This window comes from Sciurus vulgaris, assembly GCF_902686455.1.
Source record: "Sciurus vulgaris genome assembly, chromosome: 18".
NCBI lineage: Eukaryota > Metazoa > Chordata > Mammalia > Rodentia > Sciuridae > Sciurus > Sciurus vulgaris.
The window spans coordinates 40,268,957-40,289,859 of record NC_136479.1 but is presented as its reverse complement, the minus strand read 5'-3'; the positions used below and the strand labels follow the sequence as shown (position 1 = coordinate 40,289,859).

The 20,903-nt window shown below is 43.6% G+C and overlaps 1 protein-coding gene across 2 annotated transcripts in view; it reads left to right on the top strand.

Annotated features, from left to right (window-relative positions):
* The first annotated feature begins 563 nt into the window (after positions 1-563).
* Positions 564-20,903, top strand: part of LOC306649336 (protein-tyrosine sulfotransferase 1) — a 60,355-nt gene continuing 40,015 nt past the window's right edge. The window contains exons 1-2 of one of the 2 annotated variants that reach the window (XM_079120219.1): positions 564-657; positions 9,262-10,207. In XM_079120219.1, the coding sequence (XP_078976345.1) occupies positions 9,363-10,207 (845 nt within the window). In that variant the 5' untranslated portion in view covers positions 564-657; positions 9,262-9,362. The remainder of the gene's footprint in view (positions 658-9,261; positions 10,208-20,903) is intronic. The other variant, XM_079120218.1, reaches the window with a different exon arrangement.

Genomic DNA, 20,903 nt, shown 5'->3' with positions numbered 1-20,903 from the left:
GTGCCACTGCACCTGGCTTATTTGTTTCTTTTTGTGAGGACTTACTCCTGCTTGCTTTCAGATTGCATTTGCTTGGAATATCATTTTCCATCCTTTCACTCTCAGTCTTTGTGTGTCTTTGCTAGTGAGGTGAGTTTTTTTTGCAGGCATCCAGTTATCTGGTCTTGTTTTTTTTTTTTTTAATATTTTTTATTTATATGTGGTGCTGAGAATCAAACCCAGTGCCTCACACATGCCAGGCAAGTGCTTTACCACTGAGCCACAAACCCAGCCTCAGTCTTTTTCGATTTAGTCAGTCTGTATCTTTTATTTAGAGCATTAAGACCATTTACATTCAGGGTTATCATTGAAAGTTATATACTATTTCCTGTTATTTCTTTGTTTTTCTACTGGTTTTTTTGAATAATCTATGTTTGATTTGGTCTCTGTTATTCATCTTAGAGTCCTTCTGTAATGCTGGTTTCATGGTCATGAATTTCTTTCGTTTATGCTTATCTTGGAAAGTCTATTCTTCAATTCTGAAGGATAACTTTGCTGGATATAATAATCTAGGTTGACAGTTCTTTGTTTCAGGATTTGAAATACATCATTCCCTGCCTGTCTGACCTTCAGAGTTTCTGCTGAGAAATCTGCTGCTCCTGTGATGGATATGCCTTTGTAAGTGACCAGGTGCTTCTCTGCTGCAGGTTTTAATATTTTTCCTTTGCTCTGTACTATGGGTAGTTGTTGTTGTCATGTTGTTTTTTGGTATTGGGTCCCACTAAGTTGTTTAGGCTAACTTTGAACTTGTAATCCTCCTGCTCACTCTCCTGAGCCTCTGGGATTACAGGAATGTGCCACCTCGCCGCCTATAGGCAGTTTAGTAAGTCATGGAGAGATTCTTTTCTGGTGGTATGTATTTGCAGTTCTAAATGTGTCCTGTGCCTGGATGTTCATGTCTTTCCCAAACTTTGGGAAATTTTCTGCTGTTATTTTGTTGCCTGGGTTTTCCGAGCTGCTAGTGTGTAGCTCCACTCCTTTGTGCATTCCTGTTATGTATGTGTGGTGTTTTAATTGTGTCCCACAGATCTTGTATGTTCTTGTTCATTCTTTGTTTGATTACTAATTGTGATAGTTCATCTGCTTTGTCTTTAAGCCCAGATGTTCTTTCTTCTGCTTAATATATTGGTAAGACTTTTAGCTCAGTTTTCCTGTTTGACTTAGCTTTTCATTTCCAAGATTCCTGTTTATTTTCCAGAATCTCTTTCTTGAATTCCCGCATCATCTTCCTTAATTTATTCTGCTGTTTGTTTATGTCCTCTTGGAATTCACTGATTATTTTTTAATAATAATACAGTGGTCCATTGTAATTATGCATTATAGTGGTATTCATTATGCCGTATTCATGTGTTCACATAACATGTTTTAAGCAATCTCATTTCCTAGTACCTTACCTTTCCCCCCTTTCTTTCCTGCCCTGACTACTTGCTCAACTCTTGATTTCTGTTATTGTTATTGCAATTTTAATTAGTGCATCATAATCATATACAGGATCCATTGTGTATATGTATATTTGTACATAGTCATAATCATCGATCATTTAAAAAATGCACCTTTTGAATTCTTGGCATTTCTGTACCTCACTGTCTTTGCATTCATTTACTAGAGAATCAGGAACTTCTGCAGGAGTCATGTTGCCTGTGTTTTCATGTTCCTTGTGTTCTGTGTTGACACTCGTGTGTCTGTTGTCTGTGAGGGTCTTCTTAGTGAGCATCTTCTCTTGATGATGGGCTTGGGGTGTTGGTTTGTTGTGTGGTGTGGATTCAATTCCTAATGGACTTGGTAGTGTAGTTTCCCTTTAGCTTCTTGGACTGTGGTCAGCAGGTTTTGATGCTGAGTGTGCCTTGTCAGAGTGTGAGGGCCTGCTTTCTCTATAGGTCTTGCAAGAGCAGGACCCGGCGGTTGAGCAGGAATGTTGAAGGGAGCAGAGTATGTGGGGTGCAGTCTCCAGTTGCTCCCCAGTCTTGTCGCACTTCTTCTGAAAGGGTGTGGGAGTGACCCTAGCTGAGGTTGCGTAGGTGATGTGTCCTCAAGAGTGATGCAGTTTCTCTCTGCTGTTGCTGAGGGGATGATGTCCAGGAATGGGGTTTCAGGCACCCCAGCCATGCCTACCTGGGGCTGCATCATCAGCTGGGGGCTTTTGTTTCCTCTGTGTTTTAAATTGAAATATCCACCAAAGTCTGAATATTTGACTACGCCTCTTACCAGACAGGTTGGTGCCACGTGCAGTCTGAGCAAGTGGTTATGTCATGGTTGGGGTGAAGTTTAGGTTCTCTCCTGTACCTCAGTGGAACAGCCCTGGCCCAACATGCTGACGGCACCAGGCTGGGTCCCCAGTGCTGCTCAGAAAGGAGACGAGCAACAGTAATAGCAGCAACATAACTGCAAACCAGACACAGAATCAACAGTAAAAAACAAGTACAAGCAACATCTACAGCACCAGTAACAGTAGAAGAAAAGGGGGCAAAAAGAATACAAAATAAATTAAAAAGTTAAAAATAAGAGCAAAACTAATAATCCTGAAAAGAGGGAAGGGAGGAAAGGATAAAAACAAAGGTGCTGGTGATGGAAGGAGAAAGAAGAATTCCAATTAAAGAATTAGAAAGTAAATGAAATCAGATAAAAGTGTGAAGAACAATGGGTAAGTGGTGAGAAGAAGGAGGCAAACCTGTCCCCAGTCGAGGTCTTAGACTGTGTTTCTAGATCCTCTGCTGACGAGTCTGCCAGGTCTGGGGCAGTGGTGGTGGCAGCTGAGGCCAGTCCTAGTTCTCAGTTCTCACCAGACAGGTTGGTGCTGCATTTCCCTGCTGGGCTGGTAGAGGGAGTCTGGTCCACGCAGCGGGGAGTGGGGCTGCGAGGGGAACTCTGAGCCACCGGCAAGCCAGAGGGCACGGTCACTGCAGAGGCCCTCTGTTGCCTGGGCATAGCTCAAGTCCAAGCTGCCCCAAGCCCGGGTGAGCTTCGGTGGTCTGTGGGCCAAGTGAGTCGACTCATGAAAATTTTAGAGCAGGTAAATGATAGTAGAGAACCGGGTGAGTGTTGGTCAATCTTTCCAGTGGAGCATTAGGCAACCATTAAAGTGATTTCCAGGTGATATCTGTGAACAAGGAAATGCATTAAAATTGTTTCCAGTTTTAGTCTTTTGTGGTGTTTTTCTGACATGGTATTAGTACATTTTGTTTTTCATCCACAGTTCCTGGATTGTCACTCCCATGCATTTTTCTTTTTGATGGTAGACTCATCCTGTATTGTGAGAACATACCACATTTTCTTTATCCATTTACTAGTTGATGAACGTTTTGGCTGTTTTGATTTTGGGCTCCAAATAAGGATAGGCATACACTAGTTTTTGTGTGGACATGTTTTAGTTCTCTTGGTGGAACTGCTTGAGTCCATGATAACTATATTTAACCTTTTGAAGGGCTGCCAGACTGTTTTCTAAGTAGCTGTGATCTTTTGAGCTGATTTTAAGCTGATAATCATAGTCGTACGTGACAGTGGGCTGCGCAGTGTGCATCCCTTTTGCAGTGTATGCAGGTTCCAAGTTCTTCACATCTTCCCCAGTATTTTTATTATCTGTTTTTATGGTGATCTAGTGATTATCAAATGGCATCTTGTTGTGGTTTGGATTTGCATTTTCCCAAAGATGCAGTGACGCTGAGCATCTTTGCATGTGCTTATGTATGACCATCTGCATATCTTCTTTGGAGAATGTGTGCTCAGGTCCTTTGCTCAGGTTATTTATTTTATTTTATTTTATTTATTATTATTTTTTGCGGTGCTGGGGATTTGAACCCAGGGCCTTGTGCATGCGAGGCAAGCACTCTACCAACTGAGCTATATCCCCAGCCTGATATTTTTTAGATGTTGATAGACCTTTATTTTTTTCATTTATTTTTATGTGGTGCTAAGGATTGTACCCAGTGCCTCACACATGCTAGGCAAGCGCTCTACCACTGAACCACAACCTCAGCCCCTTTTGCTCAGGTTTAATTTCGTTGTATTTTTATTGTTGAGCTATAGTACTTCTGGATACAAGTCCCTTATCAGATACACGATTCACAACAATTTTCTCCTGTTTTTGGCTTTCATTCTTTTGGTGGTGTCTTTTTTTTTTTTTTTTTTTTAAATATTTTTCGTTGTTCATGGACCTTCATTTCTTTATTTGTATGCGGTGCTGAGAATTGAACCCAGTGCCTCTCACATGCTAGGCAAGTGCTCTACCCCTGAGCCACAGCCCAGCCCTGTTGGTGGTGTCTTTTGATGCACGAAAGTCTTTGATTTTAATGAAGTCCAGTTTGTCTCTTTTTTCTTTGTCACTTGTACTTTTGGTGCTATACCTAAGAGACTGCTGCCTAACCCCAGGCCACAAAGATCTGCCCCTGTTTTCTTCTAAGAGTGTTATAGTTTCAGTTCTTACTTTTAGGGCTGTGGTTCATTTTGAGTTGATTTTTGTGAGTGTTTGAGGTAGGTTTCCACTGTCATTCTTTTGTTGTGGCTATCCAATTGTCTGCACGCCATTCATTGAAAAGAGAGTTGAAAAGGGTGTTCTCGCTCTCTGAATTGTTTTGGCACCCTTGTCAAAAATCAGCTTACCATAAATGGAAGGTTTTTTGTCTGGACTCACAATTCTGTTCCATTCATTATAAGCCTACTTTTTTGATAGTGCCACCTTGTCTTTGTGAGAGCCCTCTGTATCAAAATGGAGTCACTGGTGTCAAACTCTAGGAAATGGAGCTGGAAACCTCCTGCACTGTGCCTGTGATAGGAACTATGCAAGCAGTCCTGAAAACTGCGTATTCCAGATGAGGACTTGACGGGGCACTTGCCTAACAGTGACTGTCCCCACCAATGAGCAGTTTCCACTTCTTGGAACAAACTGATGACCTTTGTTTCAAAATGGCATGAGTGGATCTCTCCCCCCTGTCTTCCAAAGCCTCCCCTTGGTCCCGGCCCTCTTGGATGGGCCCTAGATCTGACCTAGTGGGTGTATCCATGATTCCCTTAATGCTTTGGAGAGTCCACCTTTCTACTGATGGTTTCAGGTTGACACCTTCACTACCATAGCTTTGTAGTTTTGATATTGGAAGGTGCAAGTCCTCCCTCTTCATTCAAAATGGTTCTGCTTGAGTGAGATTTTATAGACCTAGATTAGATCAAGTAACTCCCCGTTTAAAATCTTTAAATCAGTTATGCTTCACCGCATCATAAAACTTCACATTGCTGACTTGATCCAGACGATGTGTGGTCTGCTGCCCGCCCAGCTGCCTCTCTCATCCACAGTCCCTCTTGCTTGGTGCCTGGCCGCCAGGTGAGCTACTCCTGCTTCTCAAGAACTTTTGGCTCCTTCCACTAGGCATGCCTCTGCTCATCCTCTGTGTTGCCTACAGTGCTCTCCTTCATTCCCCACCCCTGCTGAGCCTACGAGTCTCAGCCTCAGGGCCACGTTAAGAATACTTTTCTATTGTTGATTTATCACGTTTGAAAAATAGACTCGTGGGTTGGGGATATAGCTCAGTTGGTAGAGTGCTTGCCTCACAAGCACAAGGCCTTGGGTTCAAATCCCCAGCACCGTTAAAAAAAGAAAAAGAGGGTTGGGGAGATAGCTCAGTCGGTAGAGTGCTCACCTTGCAGGCTTTTTAGCACAAGGCCCTGGGTTCGATCCCCAGCGCTGCAAAAAAAAAGAAAAAAGAAAAATAGACTTGTGTGACTATGTGTGTGTTGTTTGTAAATCAGAAGTGTAGGAACAGCTTGGTCCTTGTTGTGTGTCTTTTGGAAGCTGCATCATTTCCTATATATTTAAAATTGGTGGACAGGTCCAGGTGGGGTCTCTGGTCATCTGTGCTGGAAATGGAGGCCCTGTACTCTAGAGGTTGCTGTCTTTATGTAGTTCAGGAAGGTTTCATTTTTGAACTTGCATTATAATTTTAGTTTCTTCAACCAAAATGTCATTGATGTAGTGTTGAGTTTTAATTTTGATTCTCTGTTTTGCATGTTACTCTCTTTTCTAGCTGTTGTTTTTTCTTCCCACGCACTCCTTTTTAAATTGAACTCTGGAAAAGCGCCTTGACTGTATCATCCATATAATGGACATAGTGTTCTGCATAGGTATTTCCGAGCTTGTCTTGATTAATGCTTCCTCCTTTGCAGTCCTTTCTTAAATAAGTCAATCTTTTAATCTCAACCTATTTGTGGTTCTTTGTTGAAGCTTTATGCTTGGCACAATAATATGTGCATAAACATCTATCAGATGGATTGAAAACATGCATAAAACAAAAACCAGATCTTGGTTGGTGTATCCTACTGAGAGTATTAAAATGTTTTTCTGTTACCGTGTTCTTCATTAAAAGACAGCTGTATGGAGTCATGGTTTATATACCACAAAACTCATCCATTGTGAGAGTACAGATCATGGCTTTTAGGTTTATAGAGCCGTGCAACTGTGATAACATCAGCTTTCAGAATATCCCAGGGGTTCTTGCAGAGTCCCTTTCTACCTGTCTGCAGTTAAGTCCTTGCTTCTGTACTCTTCTGTAAATGTGCTTTTTGTGGACATTTTGTACTAAAATATGCTGAAGTTACTGCTCACATACACACAGAGACACTTTTGTAGTTGTTTATTTGTGAATAGCTTTTAAGTAAGGTGTGTATTAGGCACACACACCTACACACACTTGTGTGATTGCTTTCATTTCCAAGCATGACTTTCTGGGGTCACCTGCCTTCTGTGTGGCTTTGTGATCGGTGCTCTGCCAGTGCTTGAACCAACTCGTACTTGAGTGCCCAGCAGGCAGGTTTGGTCCCTTGCAGCAGCTGTGTGTGGGTGTGGGAGTGGCTTGTAGTTTCAGCGGCATCCTTTCTTGCTTCCCTGTGGCCCATGCGCAGGCTTATGTCGCCCAGTCTTGCCCCCACTGTGGCTGCGGCCTCTGCCTGCACAGGTTTCACCCTCTTGCTCTCCTGCCACCTGGTCCACCGCTTATGTTGGTGGTGCACCTGGGCGTGTGTGTTGTTCACCACTCCAAGTGCAACACACTTCCACCCCAGCAGCAAAGCAGCTGCTCTTGATGGTTTGCCCTGCCTGCCCTGCTCTGCAGAGCCTCTGTGCCTACTGAACAACAAGGAGTTTTCCCCAGCATTTAGAGTTTCAATGTAAGTTTTCCTTAGGTTCTCGTATCCCTTTGATTGATTTCCAGAGCACTGAATGTTTTGTTTTTTGTGCAGGTTTTTTTTTTTTTTCCTCAGTTTCATCCAGTTCTACAGTTGGTTTTGTGTAGAATTGATGGAAGTCCTGCCTCTCAGAATGTATTCTTTTCTAGTGTAGTCATTTTCCCATTTACACTTACAATGTTTGGCAGGGTTCTCCAGAAAGCAGAACCAAGAATCTGTGTGGGGATGCCACACACGAAACGGAAGAGATTGGTTTTAAGGAATCGGCTGATGCTGTTGTGGGCTGGCAGGGTCTGAAACCCGTGGTACGGTTCAGGCAGGTTTAGCAGGACTGGAAGCTCCAGCAGTGTTTCTGTGTTGTCTTGAGATTTTTTTTACTTTTTTGGTAAAAATTCATCTCTGAAAGCCTTCAACGCTCGAGTAAGACCCTCCTGTGTTATGGAGGGCAATCTGCTTGACTCAGAATTATTGATTTAATCATCAGATTAAACATCTGAACATCTGAAAATTCTTCCGGCAGCATTTGCATTGGTGTTTGACCAGACAGATGCTCACCATAGCCTGGCCACGTTAACACATGGAACTAACGTCACTCTGTCTTCTGAAGATGCAGGGTCCCTGTCTTAGTGTGCATATGGTCTGGTTGCCATCCGCTTCCCAGTGTGGTGGACCCCTGTTCCCCTGAACCAGCAGTTCTAGCTGTTTACTTACATGCCCAGTTCTGATCACAGTTGTCTGCAGCTTGGAGTGCCCTGAGTCCACACCCCTTCTCCCAAGGGCTTAGTCACAGACGTGTGTGGAAGCACCTGAGCACTGGCTCTCCTGAACCTGTTGTGTGCTGCCCAGCCCTCGGGCAGAGCCCGCAGTTCCCGAGCCTGCACAGCCTCTTCAGCTGGCCTGCGTGCCCCTTTCCTATTGCTGCCTTGTCCCTCTGTGCCTTTCTTTGAGGCACTGATCATGTTTTGTTGTCACCGTTTGTATATCTGTTTGAAGGCCTTGTCTCTGAGAGCAGAGGTCCTACGCTGCTCTCCCTTCCGCAGTCTGTCCTCGTCAAACGTAGATTTCTGGCCTGTGGTGCCTAAATGAACAGTGGGGTGAATACATGGAATCTCTGCAGAGGATTTGGAGGTTACACTTCATATTTATTTTATAGTAGTTTCTCGTCATATTAGAATGTGGAGATAGTGACCATTTGGGGATAGACCAAACCTTGGGTTGGGTACCAAACAGACTTGGGTGTCTTAGATACTTGCTTGACTCCTTGGTGGAAACTTTTGTTTGTTTGCCCGTCCTATGCCTGGTATGTAGGCGTTCTGAAGCAGAATTTACTGCTGGTGTGTCAGATCTATTACATTTTAAAAAGCTGTTTCTGATTCTTTATTTGCTCATGCGTGCTGTTTTGAGGATCGAATAAGGTCCTTGTGTGCGGGGAACCACCCATGCTTGTATGGGGACCAGAGCTCTGGCCTCAGGAACTACCTGAGTCATATGGTTATCCTGCCTTGGTTCACTGCTGAAATTCAAATGCACACCCTCGATGTGGGAATGTCCTGCTAGAGCCAAATGGCTTGCTTAACTCTGCCCCCTATTCTGTTTTTCTCCACGAAGCTCCTTCTGGTCCCCTTCTGATCTGTACTGCTATAAATAAACCAAGTGCGGGCTCCTTCTTTTGTCAGAGTCAGACCCTTATGGACAGCTCCGTCGGTCATGCCCCTTCCTTTAAGAAAGGGCATTCTGTCATTATTTCTGTCTTCTGTCATTATTTCTGATAAATAAATTCCACAGCTTTTATTTCACAGCCAGCCCATCCCTTCTTCAGAAACCCTTTCTCTTGCCCATATGGGATGTGTGGTGAGACTTGTACATGCTGGGCAAGTGCTGGACCACTAAGTGAAGCACAGGATGGACTTCTTGCTCACATTTGTGTTTACTGTGTTCTGAGAACGTGAGGCTGCTTCGCCTTCTTTCTACCTAGAACGCAGTGGTTGGTAACTGGTGACTGTTCGTAAACAGTTATAATGAGATGATGAATAAACTTTTTCCTTTTCTTACTAGATATTAATCATCTTTCTGAAGTAGAATCTCCATGGCCTGAACATTTTTTGAAAATCATATTGAGCAAAGCATTTGTTTAATAATAAGATAACCATATCAAGATGGTTGGAAAATTGAAGCAGAATTTACTACTGGCATGTCTGGTGATCAGTTCTGTGACAGTATTTTACTTGGGCCAGCATGCCATGGAATGCCATCACCGAATCGAGGAACGTAGCCAGCCAGTCAAATTGGAGAGCACAAAGGCCACTGTGCGAACCAGCCTGGACCCTAAAGTCAACAAGACCTTTGCCTATCACAAAGATATGCCTTTGATATTTATTGGAGGTGTGCCTCGGAGTGGAACCACCCTCATGAGGGCCATGCTAGATGCGCACCCTGACATTCGCTGTGGAGAGGAAACCAGGGTCATTCCTCGGATCCTGGCCCTGAAGCAGATGTGGTCGCGGTCCAGTAAAGAGAAGATCCGCCTGGATGAGGCTGGAGTCACTGATGAAGTGCTGGATTCCGCCATGCAAGCCTTCTTACTGGAGATCATCGTTAAGCATGGGGAGCCAGCCCTGTACTTGTGTAACAAAGATCCCTTTGCCCTGAAATCCTTAACTTACCTTGCCAGGTTGTTCCCCAATGCCAAATTTCTCCTGATGGTTCGAGATGGCCGGGCATCAGTTCATTCGATGATTTCTCGGAAAGTGACTATAGCTGGGTTTGACCTGAACAGCTACAGGGACTGCTTGGCCAAGTGGAATCGAGCCATAGAGACGATGTACAACCAGTGCATGGAGGTCGGTCACAAGAAGTGCATGCTGGTCCACTATGAGCAGCTCGTCCTCCATCCCGAGCGCTGGATGAGGACCCTGCTGAAGTTCCTCCACATCCCGTGGAACCACTCAGTGCTGCACCACGAGGAGATGATTGGGAAAGCTGGGGGAGTGTCACTGTCAAAGTGAGTCTGGGTCACATTCTGACCTTTCACCCTTGTCCAGTTGACGAAGCATGTGCACATGTATGTGTGTGTGTGTGTGTGTGTGTGTGTGTGTGTAGTTTTATATATGTAAACTTCAGGCCTCTTCTGGAACAGGTTAGCTTCGACAATGAGTTTTCTTTTCGTCAGTTCTCTACCAGTTTATTATATACCAGTTTATTTATATGATCTCTGTCCATTTATAGTTTCAGGGTCCTCTGTGTTTGTATGATGAATGCAAACCAATGAACAGGAAATGAAAGGCCTTTCTCACTGACCTCAGGCCTCAGAGTCCGTGGTTCAGTTTCATTGGCTTGTGACTTCTTAGTTCTAGGTGTGTTTGTAAGCAGCAGTAGTTGACTTTTGTGTGGATCTCGGTCAACACCAGGGAATGCTCTGCCATGTCAGTGAGCGCTTAGTGAATACCAAGCATTTTAGAATTTCAACGATAGCAACAGTGCAGGCGCCGTTACCTTTTACAGATGAGAAGGCAAGGTCCTGGGAAAGCTAAGTGGTGTGCTCACACTTAGATGCAAAGCCATGATGCAGGTCCACGCCCAGATCCGACTGGGCTCCCGCTGTCTTCCAGGCACTTTGCCACACACAGCGCCTCTGTGATCATGTGGTAGATCCGTGTCCTCTCGCTTTTCACAGGGGGCCAGAGCCTCCACAGTCAGAGCCTCAGCCACGCAAGTTCCTCAGGTGCAGGCGTTGCAGGCAGTGGTTGTAGCCTTTCGCCGAGTGGTGCTCTCTGCTGCCTTTCTCATGAACTGATGCTGCGGTGCACCAGCTTGGTGTGGTGACCTGACTGCATGGCTTGTGTGCGGAGAACGAGGAGATGATAATGGAAATCGCTGCTAAATTCAGGTGTTGTCTCCTCACTGAAGAAAATTTGGGTAAAGTTTTATTTTATTTTTTGGTCTTTTTTCATTTATCAAAGTAAGGTATATCCCTGTAAAAAAGAAAAAGCAGTGTGCCATCCTTGCGAGCCCTGCTTCTTCCACTGAGCAGTGTGTGCTTCACTTTTCCCAATATGTGACTTCTCTAGTAAATACTGATCTTCATGCAGATTACCTCCAAGGAACATCTGCCTGCCAGTACCTAGCTTTCAGTTATTTGTTATTTATAAATTATTAGCTATCATCATTACAGTAACTCTAAATTATTTTATTGATTCAAAGAAAGTTATAGTCATTGCACTTTATTGTTCTTTCCAGATAATAAGCTGTAATTGATTTTTTTTTTTTTTTTTTTTTTTGTGGTGCTGGGGATTGAACCCAGGGCCTTATGCTTGCAAGGCAAGCACTCTACCAACTGAGCTATATCCCCAGCCCAATTTTTTTTTTTTTTTTTTTTTTTTGGGTACTGGGTATTGAACCCGGGGCACTTCATCACTGAGCCACATGCCCAGCCCTTTTTTGTATTTTGCTAGAGACAAGGTCTCGCTGAGTTGCTTAGGGCCTTTGTAAGTTGGTACAACACCAGGCTGGCTGTCATTGATTTTTAATCACCTGTATTCCTAGGTAAGTACAGTTGCCTCTCCCCATCCTGGGGTTCTGCCTCTGTGGACTCAACCAACTGTGGGTCAAAATTATTTGTGGAAAAAAAAGGTATTTGGAAAAAAATTGTACTGAATATGTACATACTTTTCCCCTTGTCATTATTCCCTAAACAATGCAGTATAACAACTATTTGCATATAATTGACCCTGTTTTAGGTCTTATACGTAATCTAGAGATGATTTTAAAGTATAAGGAGGATGTGAGTAAGTTGTATACAAGTGCTGCCCATTTTATGTAAGGTGCTGATCATTCACACCGTTTGCATCTGTGGGGTCCTGGAGGCATCCCCTGCTGACACCACGGGCTGTGTGTTCCCTCCTCGTGGTGTCTGCTGGCCTGAGACTGCTGCTAACCTTCCCATGATTAGCGGGTGAACTCCTCAGAATGTCGGGCTTAGCTTAGCAGCTCTTTAGTCTCCACCCACCCTAACGCAAAGAGCGACACCTGAAACCTGTGGAGAGTTCCCCACTTAGCTGTACCCTGCCTACCGTACGTGCCCACCAGTGTAATGGGTAAATATGATGATTTGTGACTGTCTTGTTCTGTGACTACAAAAGTTTCTGTAAACTCCTCCACAATGGAACATTTCTTTCAGGGCAGTTTGAATGGTCACTCATATTTGGCTTAGAATAAACTATTTTCTTATTTCCTGTAAAAAATGCAGCTTCAGGGCTGGAGTTGTAGTCCAGTGTTAGAGCACTTGCCTGGCATGTGTGAGGCACTAGGTTCGATTCTCAGCACCACATATAGATAAATAAAAATAAAAGGTCCATTGACAACTAAAAATAAAAAAGAGTAATATAATTTTTTAAAGTGCAGCTTCTGGACCCACACAGTGTCACGATTATTAACAATTTAATTTGAAATCCAGTGCTTTTGGATTCATCAGAGTCCTTGGGGGAAAACATTTTGTCATAGTATTTCTTTTTCTTTTTTTTTATATTTTTGTGGTTGTCAATGGACCTTTATTTTATTTATTTATACATGGTGCTGAGAATTGAACTCAGTGCCTCACACGTGCTAGGCAAGCGCTCTACCACTGAGCCACAACTCAGCCCTGTCATAGTATTTCTTTAGCCTCACAGCATTATAAATTCTCAATAAAAGTTCGATAAATTGACTTATAGGGATTTTCAAGTGATTTTAAAAGTTTTGCAATTTGGGAATGACATCAGTAAAAACGATGCAGGAAAAAGCTGTCAGAATCCACTTTTTCAGAATTGTGGAAGTCTTCCAACAACGTACCAAGTAAATGGCTGAATCTCGGTGAGAGCAGTGAGCTCTGAGGTGCTGTGGCTTACCCAGCCACTGGGGTCAAACCAGTAGCCTACGCTTCTGACTCACTCTGCAGGGAGCAGACATACCTGGTTTCCAACGAATTATAATTCTTTTATATATATATATATATATATATATATATATATAAAATTTATTTACTTTGATTCATTGTAAACAAATGGGGTACAACTTGTTTCTCTGGTTGTACATGAAGTAGAGGCATGCCATTTGTGTAATCATACATGTACATAGGGTAATGATGTTTGTCTCATTCTGTTATTTTTCCCTCCCCCCACCCCTCCCACCCCTCTTTTTCCTCTATACAGTTCATCCTTCCTCCATTCTTGCCTCCCTCCCACCCCCCATTTTGTATCATCATCCACTTATCAGAGAGATCATTTGTCCTTTGGTTTTTTGGGATTGGCTTATCTCACTTAGCATGATATTCTCCAACTTCATCTGTTTGCCTGCAAATGCCATAATTTTATGCTTCTTTATGGTTGAGTAATATTCCATTGTGTATATATACCACAGTTTCTTTATCCATTCATCAGTTAAGGGCATCTAGGTTGGTTCTACAATCTAGCTATTGTGAATTGAACAGCTATGAACATTGATGTGGCTGCATCACCATAGTATGCTGATAAGAATTGTAATTCTTATTTTGCTGTATTGGCAACTCCCTCAAAGACTGGTTCAAAAGCCATCTCCTTATTGCTCCTGACAGCTGGCCCAGGCTGACATGCTGAGAGTGGAAGGCTGTGGCTCAAGCCTTCCTAGATAAGTGATTCTGTCCTTGCTGCCTAGTCACAGGTAACAGCTGTGGCCAGAGCAGGCTGCTGAAAAGCCTAGGGGCCCTGGCTGGGAGTGCTGTTGGTGATGGCCACTGTAGCCAGAGTGGGCACGCCCTGGGCCTGGCAGTGCTCGAGGAAGGCTTCAGGCAGGTCTCCAGGCTCCACAGAGGCAGGGCACAGGGCTGCTCAACCTGCCACTGAGCCCTGGAAGTGCATCCCAGACCCCCACAGCCCTTCTGGAAAGACAGAGCTTTCAAAAGTTTAGACGTTTGAGGAAATCTGTCCAGCAACTAGCTGGCCCCTGATCTAACAGAACAGAGACTTATTTCCCCACACATAGTAGAATCAGGATTGATTCTAAACAAATGGATTGCTTCAGTAAGCAGCAACAGACTGGGGAGGGGAGAGAATCTGATTCCCAGATTCTAAATGATGTTTAATATGCCCAGCTTTCAACAAAAAATTATGAGGTATGAGATGAAACAAGAGAAAATGAACAGTCACCAGTAAAGACTGTCCCTGAAGAAGTCCAGGGACTGGACTTCAGGCTAGAGAAGGATTTTAAATCTGCTGTTTTAATCAGTTCTTCAGAGAGCTAACTATGCCTGAAGAACTAAGAGAAAGTATGAGAACCATGTCTCGCCACATAGACACATAGCATCAAAGGGACAGTGGTTATAAAACTGAACAGGACAGAGGCTCTGGAGTCATGGACAGTTGAACAAGATGGGAAATTCATTCCACAGGCGATCTGAGGAGGAGGAAGGAAGAGCAGGTTAATTTGAAGACATGTCAATTAGCTTTATCCAGTCCAAGCAGCAGAAGAAAATAATTGAGGAAAAACAAACAGCCCAAGAGACGTGTGGCCACCATCCAGTGCTTGACATCCACGTTATGGGTGCTCAGTGAGGAGAGAGCTGGAGCAGGGGGATGCTGGAAAAACTGTGGCGGAAACCCCACATTTGATCGAATGTCTATCTGCACATCCAAGAAGCTCAGTGAACTGGTGAGATAAAACCAAAGTGATGCTCCCAGCCACATCTTGATGAAGCTGTTGGAAGAGAACCTTCAAAGCAGCAAGAGAAAAGCAGCCTCCCATGAAGGGGTCTTCTGAAAAACTACCAGCTGACCTCCCACCAGAAACCCTGGGTCCAGAGGGCAGCAGACGACGCTCATCGCTGCTGAGGGGGAAACTCAGCTGGACCCTGTGGATCTGGCCAACTCCCTTTCAGAAAGGAAGGAGAAACCAAACTGAGATCTTACGAGAGCTGCCTTTAACAAACACTAAGGGGAGTCCTTGTGGCTGAAATGCAGGCACACTAGGGGCTGACTCAGCTCCAGACTCGAGGACAGAGAACAGGGCTGACCTGACTCTGACTCTGAGAGGCCTCCAGCAGCACCTGCTCCCTCCTCATCCAACATATAGTTTTTAATAAGTTAGTGAGGCAAGATCTCACCATTATACTTCTTCTTTTCAAAAAGTAGACTTCATATTATTAGTTAACATGGAATGCAGGTTAAGTCCATGGTGAGACGCCCTCATTCGAGCCAGAAGGGTCAGTGTTGAAGCAACAGAAACCCGGTGTCGGCATCGCTGTCTGTCAGCTGGAGCCCTAGGCGCTGGGGTGTGCTTGGGAGGCACTGGCGAGGTGATTCCTCCAGCCTCCAGCAGACATGCCGCTGATGGCACAGCAGGCCCACTTTCCATGTTTTCCCAACATAAAGCTGGCACCCATTTTAAAAATCCCACCAAAAGTCTGCTGGAGCACATTCAACCTGGTGACACCGCTCTATGTAACAGCCAGAAGCTGGTGTGGATGCCAGTGCCTAACTGTGGGGACGCATGGATAAGATGTGACTTATCTATCACACTTGTGATCCTAGCAGCTAGCCCGGCTGAGGCAGGAGGGTTGCAAGTTCACGTTCGGCCTTAGCAACTTAGTGAGGCCCTGTCTAAGAATAAAAATAAAAAGGTCTAGGGGTATGGCTCAGTGGTGAAGCATCCCGGTTCAGGTCCAGTACCCCCTAAAAATGTATTAAAGATATTCACACAGTGAGATATTACTCAGCAGTAAAAAGAAGCAGGTGACTGATTCATGCAGCATGGCTGAATCTCACAGATAGGCTGAGTATAAAAAACCAGTCACAAATAAGCGTGTACTGAGGTTTCCATTCATATGAAGGTCAAAAACAGGTAAAGCATTCTTCATGATAGTTATCTCTGGATAGTAATCTCGATAGTTCTGATGGGCAGGTTATACAAAGGAGACTACTGGAGCTGGACCAGGAGTCTCTGCATTTGAGTGGTGGTTACATGGATGCATACCTAAAAATTCCAGTTACACACTTTAAACAGTGTGACTTTTCTTTATCATGTGTGGTCTCCATATTGTGAAAGATCCTTTAAAATCTTCTAAAAAAAATCTTGCTTGTTCTGTCAGTGTTGTTCAAATCAGGGATATGTAATAAAATTCAGTGATGGTTAAAGGACACTCAATTATATTGTCATTATTTCTAAATCTTCATTAAGTTATAAACATGGGTCTGGGGATTTGCCTTGGATGCGCAAGGCCCTGGGTTCAATCCCTGGCACCACCAAAACAAACAAAGAAAGTTATAAACATGTTAAGTAATTCAGTTTTGAGATAGATACTCAATCCTAAGTCCAGTGATGAGTTCCTTGATCACCTACTGGGTTCTAGCCATAGTTTAAATATTTGGTCACATATCTTACTCCTGAAACCCAGAATGGGCTTAGGAAATTATTAACAGCGTTTAACAGAATGAGTCAGTTATTTCATGTTGTCAGACCAAAGCAGAATGTGTCAGTGAAGGAACATTTGAGAAGTGAAATACCAGTATTTTACAACTACTTCTAGGCCATAAAAGGAAGTCAGATTTGTTCTTTGTGAGAAATGCAGGGCTGGCCACCCACCAAGATACTGCTACACAGGGAAAATAAAATCTCCAGAGACAGATCTCACCATAGCTGCCTGTCCTCCAACACGGAAGAACAGTGTGAGGGGCGAGCTAGAAGCTGGGGAAGAAGGTCAGCAAAGGAAGAGAGGCTCCCCTGACCTTGCCTTCATCAGTCTAAGCCCAGAATCACTGATTCCACCTGGACACTTCGGTATTCAGTGGGCATGTGTTGGCATTCTAGGCGCTTGAAGTAAAACAGCGAACAGAACAGAAGCTGCGTCTTTACGGGACTCACACTGTGGCAGGTGTCCTGCAGCTGGCGCCCATTGCTGGCCAGCCGTGAATGTGGGGAACTGTGCTTCTGGTCAGCACTGGCAGGCCTTCCCCAGACCTGCCTGCTGGAGCCCTGCTGCATCTTGTAAGGAGACTGGCCTCCAGGCTTCAGTCATAAAATCGCTTTGGCCGTGGAGCAGGACAGTATCCGACTTGGTCAGTGGTGGCGAACAAAAGAAGAAATAGACACAAATCAGGGGAGAATTTAGGACAGTGTAAGGATAGCTTAGACACAGGATTTGAGGTGTTGGGTCCTTAAAGTCAGTGCTTAAAACCTGTTATCAATAAAATGACAAAAATAGAAAGGATAACTAAAATCCAGAATTGATTTGATAAATAGCAAAAAGGTAAACCCTTTGCAATATTGATAGAGACTGAGGGCTAGGGCTGTGGCTCATGATAGAGCACATGCCTAGCATGTGTGAGGTGCTGGGTTTGATCCTCAGCACCTTATAAAAATAAATAAATAAAATAAAGGTATTTTGTTCATCTACAACTAAAAAATATTTTAAAAAGATAGACTGAACATATAAAAGATAAGAAATACAGATGAAAGAAATTTTAAAGAATTAAGTGAGAATACTACATGAAAGTACATTTGTAATAAATTTGACTGTCTAGAGACAATAATTCTGCAAAATAGATGGAGTTTTAGGTTGATTAGCATCAAAGAGATTACAAGGTGAAGAGATAAACATTTAAAAGTAATAGGTTATTCACAAATGAATTATTTCTAACCTTTAATATATTATCCCAGAGTTGCTTAAACTATTTTGGGTCATAGAAAAAGATGGAAAATCCTCAGTTGTTTATGAAACCATGATTTAATGATAGAACCCAATAGAAATTACAGTAAAGAAAACTTCAGATCAATTTTCTTACACATTTCAGATGCTAAAATCATCAGTAAAATACGAGTAAACAAGATTCAGCAGTGTATCAAAGATCATAAGTAATCATGATCAAATAACTTTTATTTTAGCAAAGAGAGAATGTTTTACTATTAGAAAAACCTACCAACAAACTGAAAGAGAAAACCAAACAGTCATTCCAGGCATGTGGCTCATGCTTGTAATCCCAGCTTCTTGGGAGGCTGAGGCAGGATTGTGTGTTCCAGGCCAGCCTGGATCCCATCTCAGAAAAAAAGAGAAAGGAAAGAAAACTGCATGATCATATAATTCAGTGCTAGAAAGACTCTTGGTTAAAATTCAGGTGTCATTCCTACTAAAAGTTCTTCAGAAGAAATAGAAACTTAAATATGATACAGACTATTTGTTCACTCTGCATTTTTTCATTGACCACTCCAACACATGCTAGGAAGTGTTCTCCATGCTAGGTTATAGCAGTTAACTAAACAGAAAAACCCAGTCTTAGAATTTACATTAGCATTTGGGAGTCTTCCCATTAAAAGAGAAGACAAGTGAGATGTCTGGTTTGTCAGATGGTAGTCAGTACAATGAGATAAGAGATGGCTGGGCTGTGGCTCAGTGGCTGAGCATCTGCCCAGCACACAGGAGGCACTGGGTTCCATCCTCAGCACCACATAAAAATAAATAAATAGGGCTGGGGAGATGGCTCAGCTGGTAGAGTGCTTGCCTTGCAAGCACAAGGCCCTGAGTTCGATCCCCAGTACCGCAAATAAATAAATAAATAAATAAATAAATAAATAAAATAAATGAATAAATAAATAAATAACCAACCAGGTGTGGTGGCGCATGCCTGTAATCCTAGCAACTCGGGAGGCTAACGCAGGAGGATGGAAGGTTCAAAGCCAGCCTCAGAAACTTAATGAGGCCCTTAGCAACTCACCTTAAGAAGGTGCAGTCTGAGCAGCGTGTCCGATGGTCGGTGGTCTCCTTGAGGTGAGGTTGCCCAGAGGGCTCCAGACAGCAGGAGACCACTGTGAAGATGACCGGTGGGGCTCTGGCCTCCCTGGGAAACTGCAGACAGCTGGGGCTGAGACCGTGAGGGAGGCACTGGAGGAGGCTCCTTCAGCCTCGCCGGTCCTGGTGGTTGTGAGGACTACTTGGTAAGGCAGGTGCTCCTGTAACTGGCACCCTCGTCAAGACACAGAACTGTGCTGGTTAATCTGGACTCCTTCCATGTACCCCGTCCCAAACTAAATCCCCTTTTCTCTGTCCTGGTGCTTTTCCTCTGTTTCTTTATAGTTTTATCACCCAATTGTGCATCTCTCGATGCTATAGTTTAGTCTCACCCATTAAAAATACTTTGACGTCTTTTCAGTATCTTTGAATCCCCAAGTTTCTGAATTCCCTCCCACCACCCTGTGCTGGTGATTGAAGCTGGGCGCTGCTCACGTTGGGCAGGTGCTCCACCACCCAGGGTCGCCTCAACTTGCAACCCTCTACTTCAGCCTCTCGAGCAGCTGGAATCACAAGTGTGCAGCACTCTGCCTGACTCTGCTCCTTTCTTTAGCATGTATTTTATTTTTGAAGAATTCAGTTGTAGAGGGCTGGGGTTGTGGCTCAGTGGTTGAGCGCTTACCTAGCACGTGTGAAGCACTGGGTTTGATCCTCAGCACCACATAAAAATAAATGAATAAAATAAAGGTATTGTGTCCATCTACAACTAAAAAAAAAAACTGAAAAAAAAATTCTTAAAAAGAATTCAGCTGTAGATGGAACATAGTACCTTTATTTTATTTATTTTATTTTTATATGATGCTGAGAATTGAACCGGGTGCCAGTCGAGTGCTCTACCACTGAGCTACAACATCAGCCCAGCAAACTGAATTTTTAACAGCACATTAGGAAGATTCTACATCATGATCAAGTGGGATTTATCCCTGGGGTATGTGGATGGGTCCACATACAGTCAGCCTGGTACACCCCAGAAGCAGGACGCAGGGCAAGAGCAGCGGGTCATTCAGCTGGTGGAGTGAGGCATTTGAGAAAACCCAGCAACACTGCAGGATGAACACTGAACTTGGCACAGTAAGCACCGGGCATCTCGAGCCCACCTACCATCACGTTCCGGGGTGAGAAGCCCAGGCTCCTCCACCTGCAGGAGCACACGAGCTGCTCGCTCTCATCACTCCCATCTAGCATGGTCCCAGCCAGAGGAATTGGGCAAGAAAAGGAGATAGAAGGCACCCCAATTGGGAAGGAAGAAATCAAATTGCATCTGCGGACAGTAATGGTGTTAAAGTTAGAAAACCCTACATGCCAGTGAAAAACTGTGAAAACTAATAAATGAATTCAGTGACGTTTTAGGACACAAAGTCAACATACAAAAGCCAGTCATGTTTCAGTGTGCTAATGACCTATCCAAAAAATAAACTAATGAAACTGTCCCTTTCACAATGGTTTTAAGGCAAAATCCCAAAATTTAGGAATAGATTTAACAAAGGAGTTAAAGAGTTGTACGCTAGAAACTATAGAGCATTGATGGAAGAAATTGAAGACACAAATAAATGTAAAACTCTTATGTTCATTAATTGGAAAAAATAATAGCTAAAATGTCTATACAGCTAAAACTGATCTGCAAATTCAACATAATGCCTATCAAAATTCCAGTGAAAGCTGGGTGTGGTGGTGCACTCCAGCGCCCCCCTGCTGGGCTGTGGCTGGCGCAGGAGGGTTGTACATTCAAGACAGACTTGGCAATTTAGCAAGTCCTTGTCTTGAAACAATAGATAAAAAGGGCTGGGACTATGGCTTAGTGGCAGAGCACCCCTGGATTCAATCCCCAGTACAAAAACAAACAAGCAAACAAACATTCCACTGATGTTTTTCACAGAAATAGAAAAGCAGTCCAAAAACTCACGTGGAG